This window comes from Erythrolamprus reginae, chromosome Z (genome assembly GCF_031021105.1).
Source record: "Erythrolamprus reginae isolate rEryReg1 chromosome Z, rEryReg1.hap1, whole genome shotgun sequence".
Lineage (NCBI taxonomy): Eukaryota > Metazoa > Chordata > Lepidosauria > Squamata > Dipsadidae > Erythrolamprus > Erythrolamprus reginae.
In genome coordinates, this window is record NC_091963.1 from 61361296 (window position 1) to 61374901 (window position 13606).

Genomic DNA, 13606 nt, shown 5'->3' on the forward strand with positions numbered 1-13606 from the left:
GCCTCCCAAGGACAATTCCATCTGTCCATCCATTACCCTGGGGGGGAATTATTGATCCCCTTGGAGAAGGTTCACAATTTGGGCATCCTCCTCGATCCACAGTTAACATTAGAACATCATCTTTCAGCTGTGGCAAGTGTGGTGTTTGCCCAGGTGCATTAGTTGCGGCCCTATTTGGACAAGGAGTCTGGTCATGGTGACTCATGCCTTATCAACTCAAAGTTTGACTAATGGAATGCTCTCTACATGGGGCTACCTCTGAAGAGTGTTCAAAAACTGCTAATTGTGCAGAACGCAGCCGTGTGAGCAGTCATGGGCTTGCCCAAACAAGTACATATCTCTCCAACACACCACAGACTGCATTGACTGCCAATTGATTTCCGGACACAATTCAAAGTGTTTTACTTATGATGTATAAAGCCCTACGTGGCATTGGGCCAGAATACCTATAGGACTGCCTTCTGCTGCATAAATCACAGCGACCGGTTAGGTCCCACAGAGTTGGCCTTCTTCAGGTCCCATCAACTAGACCAGCGTTTCCCAACCGGTGTGCCGCGGCACACTAGTGTGCCGCGAGACACAGTGTGCCGCCAAGCTCCTAGGGAAAAAGGAGAGCTTAAGGAGAACCCTGCCCAGCTGGAGATTCCCTGGCAGCACCAGGTAGAAGCCGGCAATGCAGCACCCTTTTCCAGTGCCGCGCAAGGAGCTGGGCGTTGGAGTTTGGGGTGGGGAGCGATGAAAGTGCGGAGGCCGGCGCCGCGGCTGCCCCCACCCCCCAGTGCCTCCGTTCCCCTCGCGCCCCTGGCTTCTCGCCGCTGACGCCCGCCCGCCCTCCCGCTTGATCTGCCCCTTTCTCCAGCTCCTCCGGCGAGCGCTCGGAGAAAACCTTCTCACAGCGGAAGTCGGAGAAGGTTCTTTGGAACGTCGGGGGTGCGTGTGCGTGCGCGCCCTATCCCCCAGCCAGTCTACCCGGAAAAGCTTTGCCGGCCTCCGCAGAGAAGGAAGAGAGAGAACAAGAGAGAGAAAGAAAGGAAGAGAGAGAAAGAGATAGCAAGAGAGACAGAATGAGAGAGAGAGAGAAAGAGAAAAAAGAAAGAGACAGCAAGAGGGGGGAAGGAGGGAGAGAGAAAGAGAGCCAAAGAGAGAGGAAGGAAGGAAGAGAGAAAGAAAGAGATAGCAAGAGAGACAGAATGAGAGAGAGAGAGAGAGAAAGAAAGAAAGAGACAGCAAGAGGGGGAAGGAGGGAGAGAGAAAGAGCAAAAGAGAGAGGAAGGAAGAGAGAAAGAAAGAGATAGCAAGAGAGACAGAATGAGAGAGAGAAAGAAAGGAAAGAAAGAAAGACAGCAAGAGGGGGGAAGGAGGGAGAGAGAAAGAGCAAAAGAGAGAGGAAGGAAGGGAGAAAGAAAGGGATGGAGAGAGAGAGAAAGAGGGAGGGAGAGAAAGAAGGAGGGAGAGAGAAATAGAGCGAAAGGGAGAAAGAGAGATTTTTTTTGTCCAAACTTTTTTGCGCCCCCCCCCCTCAATGTTCCCCAGGATTTTGAAAATGTGAATAATGTGCCGCGGCTCAAAAAAGGTTGGGAAACACTGAACTAGACAATGTCAGTTGTGGGGGGGGGAGAACCTTCTCTGTGGGAACCCTGGCCTTCTGGAATCAACTCCCCCGAAGATTCATACTGCCCCTACCCTACTTGACTTCTGCAAGAGTCTTAAGATTCATTTTTGTTGCCAGGCTTGGGATCATTAGATTCTTGCCCCCTGACAGATGAATGAGAGAAATCTGATTGAATGGGAATGATTGGTTTTTTATTGTTTTTAGTTTTTAGATTTTATATTTAATTAATTGGACCTGAATTGTTATATATTGTTTTATTATATGTTGTGAGCTGCCCTGAGTCCTCGGAGAGGAGCGGCATAAAAGTCCAATCAATCAATCAATCAATCAATCAATCAATCAATCAATCAAAGATTACTGGAATCTAGCGACTGGCCAAGGTGTTGCACAAGCTGCTCTGGACAATACACTTGTTTCCTGACCAGCAGAGCTACAGCTTTCCTCCAAGGTACAGATTGCGTAATGGCATGTTGGTTTTCCCCCTCTGCTACCACAGATTTGACCTCATTTCTTGGAACATCGGGAAAGCTGCAGCCCCAAGTAAATCAGTAGCGCCACTGTGATAGCAGCAGCAGATAAACCAAACCACAGGCGGCGCCCCCCTAAAATTATATGAGGAAGCGCACAGGCGTATTACTCAGCTCAACCAGATAGACAGGAATTTCTGCCCTTCCCACCACTGGCACTGGACAGGTACAAAACTTCACCTGAAGGCAACGAAGATAGAACCTCTCCTCCCACAACCAGTTCTTTTTTCTTTCTTATAGTTCCCGCCTCTTATTTTTCATTGGTTTGCCCAGCTGCTCAAGAGGAAGTATGTGAGATGTGCGCTAGGAGAAAAAAGTTTTATTTGTAAGTTTAGCAAAAGGGGGAGGATTGATGGAACGCGGATATCTTTTTAATCTATTTTTTTCCTTCGTGCCGTGCGTGCGGCTCGGCTAGGAGTTCCTCGCACGGTGTTTACTGTATGTTGGCCCCTCCTGCAAAAGGGCGCGAGCTTCTTTGCCCTTTGCGCGAACGCGGAGCGGGGCCAGCTTCCCGAGGATCGTTCACTCCTTTGCTCAGTCAGCGAGTGAGCGCGCGGTAGCCGCAGCCAGCAACCACTGTAAAGAGCCTCCTTTCGCTCCTCCTCCCTTTTACCCCCACTCTCCGATCTTGGAATTGCCTCAGTCTTTCGACATGGATAGCGGTTGAGACACTGAAGCGAAAAGAAAAAGGTGTTGCTGAGCAGAGTTAACGAGGGGGCGACAGAGAAAAAGCCCAGCGAGTGGATTCACAATCTCGGAACACAACCTTGCTTTTACGAGCGCGAGCGCTCCGGATTGTTGCCGCACACATCCAGGATGGGGCACGGAAATCGCCGATCTCCGGGAGTTTCAGCAACAGGCGTGGAATCTTTAGGGGCGAGACGGGTCCTTACCGCTATTGTCCTCTTCGTTTTGCTATTGAGCACCTTTAGCTCTGCTATAGACCAAAAGAAAGGTAAGTCTGAGACGAGAAGAAGCGAGTCAGCCACTTACTCTGCGCATGGGAATTTCGCCAAGAAAGGGATTGGGTTGTAGCCTGGAATCTGTCTTCTGGATGTATGGCAAGAGAGCTGTTGTTCAGGAACACACCTTGCACATGTTTGGTTATGTTCATATTGCGTCCTCTGTAAAATCACATTGGCCAAGGGCATCCAGAGATCATTTGTATTCCCCCATTATTAAGTCAGGCCAATATAACTTCCTTCCATCTCTATATTTCACATGTGATTAATTAAAGGGACTCATTAACTTTACCATTATAAAGTTACTTTGGTCACATTATAACTCTGGTGATTTTAAGTATAACTTTATCTTAAATATATTTTTAGATTTTCTTTTGTCTCCTTAAGATTTAGTGCTTTTATCTGATCTTGGTTATCAAAATGTGAGTGTCAAAAATCACTCTTGATAATTATTAAATGCTGAGTGATAGAAGAGGCCCAGGGTGGAAAAAAATACTCCCCTACTCCCTTCCAATTTGACTTCAGGCTTTTGAAGGTGAGCTTGGTCACTCTAATGAAGTCAATAGAAATACAGAGCTGTAAAATCACTCTCCTATTGTTTTCAATTTTTTGGCTAGAACAATTTCAGAAAATTATCATGAAACAAGAGCAGGTTTTTTTTTTTAAAAAAACCCCATATTTAATTAAATGGTGAGTCATATATGTGTCCTAAACTCAAATTTTATTCTACGCTTCTTCATAGACATCTTTTATGGTTCATTAGATGATATTTTTCTGTAGTTATAGTGCTGCAAGTAGTCTACAGTACTAAAGTTTAGATACAAAATTCTCCTGGTTGTTACTCTGAAGATACAACCAAAAGCTTCAAGGCACTCCTCAGTATGAAAGAGTAAATCTCAAATCCTTAAGAATTCAACAGGGATTAGAATTTGGCAGAAGAGGCTGACCTCTTGTTTATATGACCCCAGTAAAAGGCTGGTGTGTGAGTTTCCCAAGAGTGTACATACTCTGCACAGAAGTATTGCTGAAAAATTATTGTGCTCTTCCTGTAACATGGGGAAAACCACCAGTGATTCACAGGAATGTCTGACCCCAAGAATCAGAATTCTGTAGAAAAATATATGTTTTTGCTTGATTTTTTAAATAAATCTTTCACTACTAGGTGCTTTATATTTTTCTAAAATGCAGTTAAATGTAGTGTAGTGAAATAAATACTGTAGTTGTATCATGTCCTGGGAAGGAAGGGAAAAAGAAAATGTGTTCCCAGCCCAAATAATTAACTTGGTTAAGAGCCATTTTATCTTCTGCAAGTTTGGACTTGATGTGTTTTCAGGCAATATGCTTTCCTCCCCCTTCACCTGGATTATAGTTAAGTCTGCTTTTTTGTTGTTGTTAAAAATGTTAAAAGTATCAAGGAAGTATGGATAGGATTCCTGTAAATTATATATTGGCCTGTTGTTGGTTTTCTGTCTGCTTTTTAATATCTTTCACTTTTAAGAAGTTTTGAGAACAAGCATCCAGTTTTGGTTTGAGGTAAATCATCTTTATTTTAGAAGTCTTCCAATTAAGAAAACTGGAGTTTTCTTCTTTTTCCTTTCATTGCCTCTTTTTGGACGGAGGGAAAAATTATAGCTTAGAAAATATACTATATGAACTAAACAAAAGCAATTTAAGTATTTCATGACTTTTTCTTAAAAAAAGAAAAACACCTCTCTGAATAGCTAATTGCCCAATCTTAAAAATCAAGAAGCTTCATTTTCATCAGCTCTGAAGAGCAAGTTTATACCTGCCAGTGATGTAATTGGGGCAGGATTGGGTTGATTCCCCCCTCCTTTATGCAATTCACATAGATGTGAGTTAAATTGAGATTGGTTAGGTGAGTTGAATTGAGAACTTGGGAGGCAAAAATGAAAAGAGAATTTTAAAAAGAAACATTTAGAATAAAATTAGAATTTCCAATATTATGAAGAGGTAATTACATTGTTATCTCTGTTAACTGCTTTGTCTCAAAAATATAACCAATCATGATAAATAACGACAATATTCATGGAATCAAGGAAACGGGCATTGTTATACTTATCTGAATGCCCATTCTCATGTAGGGGAGTTAGCCTCCAAGGATGGGTTTGACCTTATCCAAAATAGCCAATCAGGACTAAGTCAAAAAACATATAAATAGGGTCCTCCATCTTACATTTCCCCTCTTTGATGAATGAGGAAAGAACAGGATTTGTGTGCAACTTCCAATTCAGTCAGAACAATTCTTATGTAACAATTAGAACCTTTCATTCTATGTAACAAGCAGAACCAATACTCACTCTGAGGAATGAATGATGATATATACAAAGCTCACAGCCAGCCCAAGCTCAAGCAAGGGTGAGACATGAAGGCTAACTCCCCTACATGAGAATGGGCGTTCAGGTAAGTATAACAATGCCCGTTCTCCATGGTAGGAGGAGTTAGTCTCCAAGAATGGGACATGCGAAAGCAGCCCATTAGGGAGGGTAAATTAAGGCTGGCTGGGATGACCTTGACATATGGTTGTGAGAGGCAAGACCTGATGGCCAAAGTCCGTGTCAAAAGGATTAACAATATAATGGCAGATAAAGGGCATAGGAAATGCTCAGGTAACTGTCCTACAAACCTCTTTGATTGACCCTTGAACAGATCAAACAGTAGTGGTAGCAGCGCTGTGCATCGGATGGGTGTTAACTCCTCTAAGCGGAGAGAGACCCATCAGATCAGTACAGGGAAATCACTGCCCAAACCTGTTGCCCCACCGTAGGAGAAGACACCATTACCCAAGGGAGACAGATGGAAAATAAACAAAGGATGGTCCAGGGCACATAAATGTGTAGTGCTGGATGTCCATCAAGTGTGTTTCATTGACTCTCCAAGTCATTAGGCAGGGAGGGAAAGAGACAAGGTAGAACAACCTCTGGAGCACTATGGAAATTGGAATTCACATTAGATGTGAAAGTGGACCTAATCGAAAAATGACTCAATTCAGATGAAAGACACAGAGGACTCTTCATATCAACAGGGTTGCCAGGCTGGAAATTTGACCAGGTGAGGTCACTGCCAGGAGGAATACCACTGTGTAGGTGAGGTGACAAAAGGAAGCGGAGACCAAGGGTACGAATGGCCTTCTGGTTAATGAGTCCAGTACCGTAGAGTAGTCCCATGTAGGGAACCTGTGGATAACTGAAAAAAAACCCACAAGTTAGTAACATTTTTAAGAATTCTTGAACCAAAGGACAGACCATAAGGAAATCTAGTAATGTGCATGACAGTAAAGTAGACAGAGCTGTCAGTTGTCCGTGAAGGGTATCAAGAGCAAGGTCTTTACCTGGACTCTGGTGCAAGGATTGAATAATCTTAACAATGGACAGATCAGGGAGTGAATGCCCCATCCTGTTATGCCCTACAGGAAAAAGTGAAGTCCTCCAAGTTGCTGACGGCGTGTCAAGGCGGGCTACCCAAACAGCAGGCAGTCTGTTACATTCAAACTAAAATAGGATGCAGTGTTGACTAGTGGGCAATCGAGTGCTCTGTCTGAGGGATTTGACAGTATGGTGGCACGGGATGGACATAAGATCTGTGACCTAAGCTCTCTTGTCCCAGTTCGGGGTAGGAGAAGGAATCTGGCGCTCTCTTGCCAAGTCTACCTGGCTGCTTTATTAGTAAGCAATGCTGAAAAGAGCATGTCAGACCTCACAAGCAAGTGCAGGGAATAATGCCTGTTACCCCTGTCCCTGAGGTTGGAGCCAGGAGAGAGGGCTGCAGAGACCAACAATGTGGCAGCTGAATCAGCTTGCCTGCATGGCATTCACTTTCAGAAAGGTGCTCCACAGTGAGAGACAGAAGGTAACAGTGAAATCGGAACCCAAGGCCCATGGGTTCAATATCAGAGCCCAGGCCATGGTGTCCCCCTGCTGAATTAGGTTTGTCATCATTGGTACCTACGTTGGCATGGAAGACCATAAGAGGCAAGACCCTTGCCGAGTGAAGGATGGTAAAGGTACATGACAGTTAGGAACTCTTGACTGTGGCAATCATTAGAAGCAAAGGCATGCGTCCTGGACTAGGGCTGAGTCGGAGAGGGGGAATGTAAAAGGGAGGGTGCTATTTATATGTTTTTAGACTCAGTCCTGATTGGCTATCGGGTAAGGTCAAACCCATCCTTGGAGGCTAACTCCTCCTACCATGGAGAATGTGGATTTGCTGTCAATTTGGCAGCCTGGGTCATTTTATAGCATTTTGCAGGTGCAGTATTCTTCATAAAGCTTTGCATGGCAGGACCCTGTTTTCTTTAAGAGAAGCCTTGAAATCTTGTTCATTCAATAGAGTGGTTTGTATTTCAATGGCGATCCTGATTTGAACTGATTTATTGGGTAATTATTGTGTTGTTTTCTTGACATGGATTCTTAACGCTGTTCTATTATTTTTCTGTTTCTTGTATGGTTTTGTGTTGTATTTATTTATCATATATCAGCTAGAGTTGCTGTGCCTTTTGAGATTATTAACTAAATAAATATTTACTTTTATTTAGTTTCGGTTTGGTATTAATATTTGCTATATGTTGTATAACACTCTTGAAGATTGAAACCTATACATGTTATTTTAGAAGTAATATTAAAAATAACAGATTTCTTTGCTCCAGTGAGCTTATAATCAAAACATACCACTTCAAGTAAACAAAAAAGTAAGTGCATAAAGAGAGTTTATGGAAAAGCTAATTATTAATAATTAGAGAACTGCCATTAAATGAAACATATAATGAAGTATTCTCCACAAATCTGTACCTGTTTCCTCTCCTAAGGAAAAGACAAAAATTGATAGTGTCACTGCAGATTACAATTATATTTGTTCTCCTGTTGCTAAAATGATAAAAAGTTTTGAAAGGAGGAGAAGCAGGGATGGGACATGAGCCAGTATGCTGAGGATGCCGTTCCGGTGGCGGAAATGGAGCATGTAGTCTTGCTCCATTGGTGTCAGGCATGCATGCACTGTGTACACGCAACCGGTGTGATTCCGGTAAAAATTAATTTTCCCCAATCTTCGGCTGCGGGGCTTGCTTTCTGCTCTCCCACACCACAGGCAGATGCCTTCGGCACAAAGAGGACAGTATAAGCTGCGTGGCTGGAGATAGGAACTGCATGGCCTCTTCCCCACACCACATGCCATCTTTCTCCCTGTGCCGCATGCAAGCACTGGAAAGAAAGGTAAGGCACAGGGAGAAAGATGACAGGGAAGCGCTCAAGCCGCTTGTGGCAGAGCCGCCACTCGTAGAGGAGAGGCGGCGGGTGGAGGAGCACTGGGGCGGCAGGGGAAGCAGTGAGCGGAGGAGTGCTGGGGCCGCAAGGAGCAGAGCCACCGCAAACAGCAAGGGAAGAAGCAGGCAGAGAAGCACTGGGGCAGGGCAGGCAGCAGGTGGGCAAATGGGCAGGGCAGGCGGAGGGGATTACTTAGCTGTTTTTCGCTGTTTTTGTCTTTTTTGCTTCTGTGCATTTGTGGAAGCAAAAAGCTGGAAATCATGTGTCTCCACGTGAGATTCTTTTTTAAAAATAGTTTTTATTATAAGTTTTCAAAAGTTTTACAAACAAAGGTAAGGACAAAGAGTAACAATAAAATAAACACATGTAATAAAAAAGGAAAAAAAAACAGCTGAAAAAACAATACAGTATAATGCAAATAATACAAGTAATGTACAAAAAAAAACAAAAAAAACAAAAATGAAATATTATTATTAAAATTTAACTAATATTCGCTTCCTTGTCATCAGTATAATATTAATGTTCATTTCTCCCACATGGCATATATTTCTTTCTTTTGTTCATTACGTAGTTCTAGAGTGAATTTGCTCATTTTTGCACATTCTAGTATTTTATTAATTACAGTGGTACCTTGACATACGAGTTTAATTCGTTCCAGACCGGAGTTCGTAAGTCGATCAACTCGCATCTCGAATGAATGCCTTTAGACTTTGTTTTTCGCGCCGATTTAACCAGGAGCAAGGAGATTCTTGTGCCACCTAGTGGAAGCTCGGCTCATATCCCAAATTTGAGCTCGGGTGTCAAACAGAAATTTAGCTCGTGTCGTGGCTCGTAACTTGGAATACTCGCACGTGGAGCAGCTCGTATCTAGAGGTACTACTGTACTGTTATTTTGAAGGGCATGTGTTCATTTTTCCATTTTTGTGCTATTGCTAATCAAGTGGTTGTTAGTATGTGTATAATTAAGCAATAGTGTGCTTTTGATTATTTTCCTCTTATTATTCCCAGTAGATATATCTCTGGTTTTAATTCCAGTTCGTAATCAAGTATTTCATTTATCCAAGTTTGTATCATGGTCCAGAATTTTTTACTTTCATGACACATCCACCAAAGATGGTAGTACGTTCCATAATTTTTTTTACATTTCCAGCAATTCAGTTCTAAGCATGGGTAAATTTTGGCTAATTTTGCTGGGGCGTAATGCCACCTGTAAAATAATTTATAGAAATTTTCCTTGTATGCTATCGATAATGTCAATTTGTATTGATCTCTCCAAATTCTTTCCCATTCCTCTAATTGAATTATATAGCCAAAGTTTTTCATCCAAGTTACCATATTTGTTTCAACTGTTTCCTCTTTGTTAACAAACTGTAAAAGGTAATTGTATGTTTTAGTTATAAATTTGGTGTCCAGGCAAGTCACTATTTTGTCTAATTGACTATATTTTTTGGCTATTCTATAGTTTCCAATGTCTGCTTCATATCTACTGTGGATTTGATAGTACATAAACCAATCTATTTCTTTCCGCTCTTCTTCTAATTTGGTTCTTGATTTCAAATTTCCATCTGCATCTAATAGTCTTTACAGTGATCCCCCACTCGTTGCGAGGGTTCCGTTCCAGGACCCCCCGCAACGAGCGGGTTTTCGCGAAGTAGCGCTGCGGAAGTAAAAACACCATCTGCGCATGTGCAGATGGTGTTTTAAACTTCCGCAGCGCTAGCGAGGAGCTGAAGATTGGGGGGTGGCGCGGCTCTTTTAAAACATCGCCGCCGACATGGGGGGCTTGCTAGCACCCCCCCGAACCCCCAACCCGGGTTTGGGGGGGTGCTAGCAAGCCCCCCATGTCGGCGGCGATGTTTTAAAAGAGCCGCGCCGCCCCCAATCTTCGGCTCCTCAGCGGCGAGCGAGCGAGCAAAGCCAAGCCGGCAGCAATGTCGCCGCCGCTGCAGCCAACGCGCGCTACGATCTTCCGGGCCAGCCAGGCTCAGTCACGGAAGGCAGCCGCTTGGCCCTGGATGCTGGGCCGAGAGGAGCCGGGCTTGATCCGCTGAGCCTGGCTGGCCCGGAAGATCGTAGTACGCGTTGGCTGCAGCGGCGGCGACATTGCTGCCGGCTTGGCTTCGCTCGTTCGCTCGCCGCGCCGCCCCCCAATCTTCGGCTCCTCAGCGGCGAGCGAGCGAAGCCAAGCCGGCAGCAATGTCGCCGCCGCTGCAGCCAACGCGCACTACGATCTTCCGGGCCAGCCAGGCTCAGCGGATCAAGCCCGGCTCCTCTCGGCCCAGCATCCAGGGCCAAGCGGCTGCCTTCCGTGACTGAGCCTGGCTGGCCCGGAAGATCATAGCGCGCGTTGGCTGCAGCGGCGGCGACATTGCTGCCGGCTTGGCTTCGCTCGCCGCTGCAGCCAACGCGCGCTACGATCTTCCGGGCCAGCCAGGCTCAGTCACGGAAGGCAGCTGCTTGGTCCGGGATGCTGGGCCGAAAGGAGCCGGGCTTGAAGATCGCAGCGCGCGTTGGCTGCGGTGGCGAGGGCTTGCGATGGAGGGTGGAGGAAGCGGCCATGGGAGGGCGAGCTGCCTCAGGGAGGAGGATCGGGTGGGACCAGGTGGGGGCTGGAATTTCTCCGCCAGGGCGAAGGGCGGGCGAGCGGCGAAGGGCGGGCGAGCGGGTGCTGGGGAGGGCTTCTCGCCCTCCCGCCAGCAAGAGGGGGAGCGAACGGCGTGGGCAGGCGAAGGGCGGGCGAGCGGCAGCGAGGAGTTTGCGTGGGCGGTGGGGAAACTCCTCGCTGATGCCAGCAAGAGGGGGAAGACCCAGGGAAGCCGCCCAGCAGCTGATCTCCCGGTTGCCATCTACGCATGCGTGCCCATAGAAAAAAAAGGGCACACATGCGTAGATGGTATTTTGACTTCCGGGTTGAAAAATCGCAAATTACCCTGTTCGCAATGGTCGGGGACGCAATAACCGGGGGATCACTGTATATGTTAATATTTCTGTTCTGTCCAATGTATTTGGGTGTTTTGTTGCTTCAGTTGTTGATATCCATTTTGGAATTTCTATATAATGTTTTCTCCTTATTTCCCTTCATGCCTGTAGTATAGTTGCCCTTAATGCATGTGTTTGAAATTTTAAATGTTTCACACCTTTTTTCTCCCATAAGTGGGCATGCCATCCTTCTTGTTTGTTAAAACCTTCCAAGGTTAAAATTATTTCATTGTGAAGATTAATCCAATCTTATGCCCATAATAGGGTTGCTGCTTGGTGATATTTTTCTAAGTCTGGTAGGCCAAAGCCCTCCCCTAAGTCTGTGGTCCTGGAGTGCTTTAAGTTTAATCCTTGTGTTTTTTCCAGTGCAGACAAACTTTGTTATTACTTTGTTAATTTCTTTAAAGAATTTTTTTTCTAATTTTATTGGCGCTATTTGGAAAAGGTATAGCCATTTTGGAAGGGTGTTGGATTTAACTATTGCTATTCTCTACATTATTGATAATTGAATTTTTTGCCATCTTGCCATATCTTGTTTTGTTTTTTGAAATAAACTGATACAATTATCTTGTTTTAGTGAGGAGTATCTTGCAGATATTAAGAGCCCTAAGTATTTGATCACGCAAGATAACTGCTTCTGCACCTGCACTGTTCCGGGAGCACCGAGAATGGTGGCTAGTCACTGAGGAGAAGGTATTCAATGTAGATGAAATACATGATTTCCCCCCCAGAAAAGTATAGCTTTGAGCTGCCTAGGAAGGTTGATACCTAGTGTCAGCACAAATGAAAAGCAATACTTCATGGATAAATCCCCCCCCCAAGTTTATTTATTGATTTTCACAGAATAATAAAAAGAACAAAATAAATCTAATAAATTTCCACAAATCATGATTTGTATCTCAATCCCAGCCAAAATGGGAGGGAGGCAGTGGCAGCCGTACAGCCAGTTTTTTAGGGGTGGGAAGAAAGGAGTACACATTTGAAAGACCCCCATAATGAGCCCTTGCACATCCGAACCCTGCCATTCCTCGCATCCCCTGAACCCCGTAGACAAGAGACAGAAAGAAAGTGGGACTGAGTTGGAATGGACAGGAGACCACTCTGAGATCACAGGATAGTTTAGTGGTGAAATTTTGGGAGGGGAAAAAGATTCCTGCAGAAATCAATGGGACCCATTTTTCTCCCCCTGTTCTGCACGCTTGTCCCAAAATGCGGGACTGGGGAGCTCTAGATGCTGCGAGGTGGCCAAGAGTGTGTGTCCCTTGTCTATGGGGTTTGGGCAATGTGAGGAATGGTGGGGTTTGGATGCGCAAGGGCTCGTTATGGGATTCTTTCAAATGCGACGGGTTTGGGGTTTTTTTCTCTCAGTCCTCCACGGGGGGAGGGGGGAAGAGCCAGGATTTCTCAGTCCATTTTCTCCTTCATGGCCGCGATCTCTTGCGTGTTCCTTTCCTCCCACCCCTAAAAAACTGGCTGTGTAGCTGCCGCACCCCCCCTTCTGCCCTTCCTGCGCTTCTTTTCCCTACTCCTCTGAGGAAGTCCTGCCAAAGCCGCTCACAACAACAATTGAGCCTTCAAAGGAAGCGAGAGCGGGCTGGCCGTTTTGTGTGTGTGTATGTGTGTGTGTGTGTGTGTGTGAACCCCCCTATGGCAATAAGCCAGCAGCAGCAATAGGGCACCGCAAATGTGGAGCTGTCATCTCTTCTGCCACCCACCTCTGGTGGGTTTGGCTTGGGTGGGCTTTGTCTTTCTGGTGGGGGGAGGTGGGGAGCAAGGGGGGGGTCTGAGCAAAAGAGTCCCGCGGGGAGGGGAGGCATGCGTGTGCTTGTCCAGCGAAGGAGACCGCCGGCACAAACTGCCTGAGAAGGTGGGCAAGGAGGACGTCCAAAGCAAAGCCGGTGTAAACAATAGAGAGAGAGGAGGGAGGCAGGGTGGTGGTGGCTGGGCAGACAGGCAGAGCTGGAGCAGTGCAAAGGAGGGCAGCTACCGCTGCTACCGCTGAAGGAGGGTGGGTTTCTGCGGATGTTCACGGTCTGGGTGTTGCATGCGTGTATTGTGTGCACACACCTTTTTTGGGGGGGAGAAAGTGGATGAAAGGGATCCCCTGCACTTTCTCCGAGCACTTTGGGAATGCTCGCCCTGCCTCTCTTGCAGCCCCTTCGCTGACAGCCCTGGACGAAAGCTCTCCCAGCGAAGGGGCTGCGAGAGGGGCGGGGTGGGCATTCCTGAAGCGCTTGGAGGAAACCCTCT

The 13606-nt window shown here is 45.8% G+C and overlaps 1 protein-coding gene across 3 annotated transcripts in view; it reads left to right on the forward strand.

The window, feature by feature from the left end:
• The first annotated feature begins 2299 nt into the window (after nucleotides 1-2299).
• EGFR (epidermal growth factor receptor) overlaps nucleotides 2300-13606 on the forward strand; it is a 337156-nt gene continuing 325849 nt past the window's right edge. For all 3 annotated transcript variants that reach the window (XR_011556955.1, XM_070729530.1, XM_070729531.1), the window contains exon 1: nucleotides 2300-3094. Coding sequence is in view for 2 of the 3 variants with exons in the window: in XM_070729530.1 (XP_070585631.1) it covers nucleotides 2956-3094 (139 nt within the window). In the remaining variant the exon portion in view is untranslated. The remainder of the gene's footprint in view (nucleotides 3095-13606) is intronic.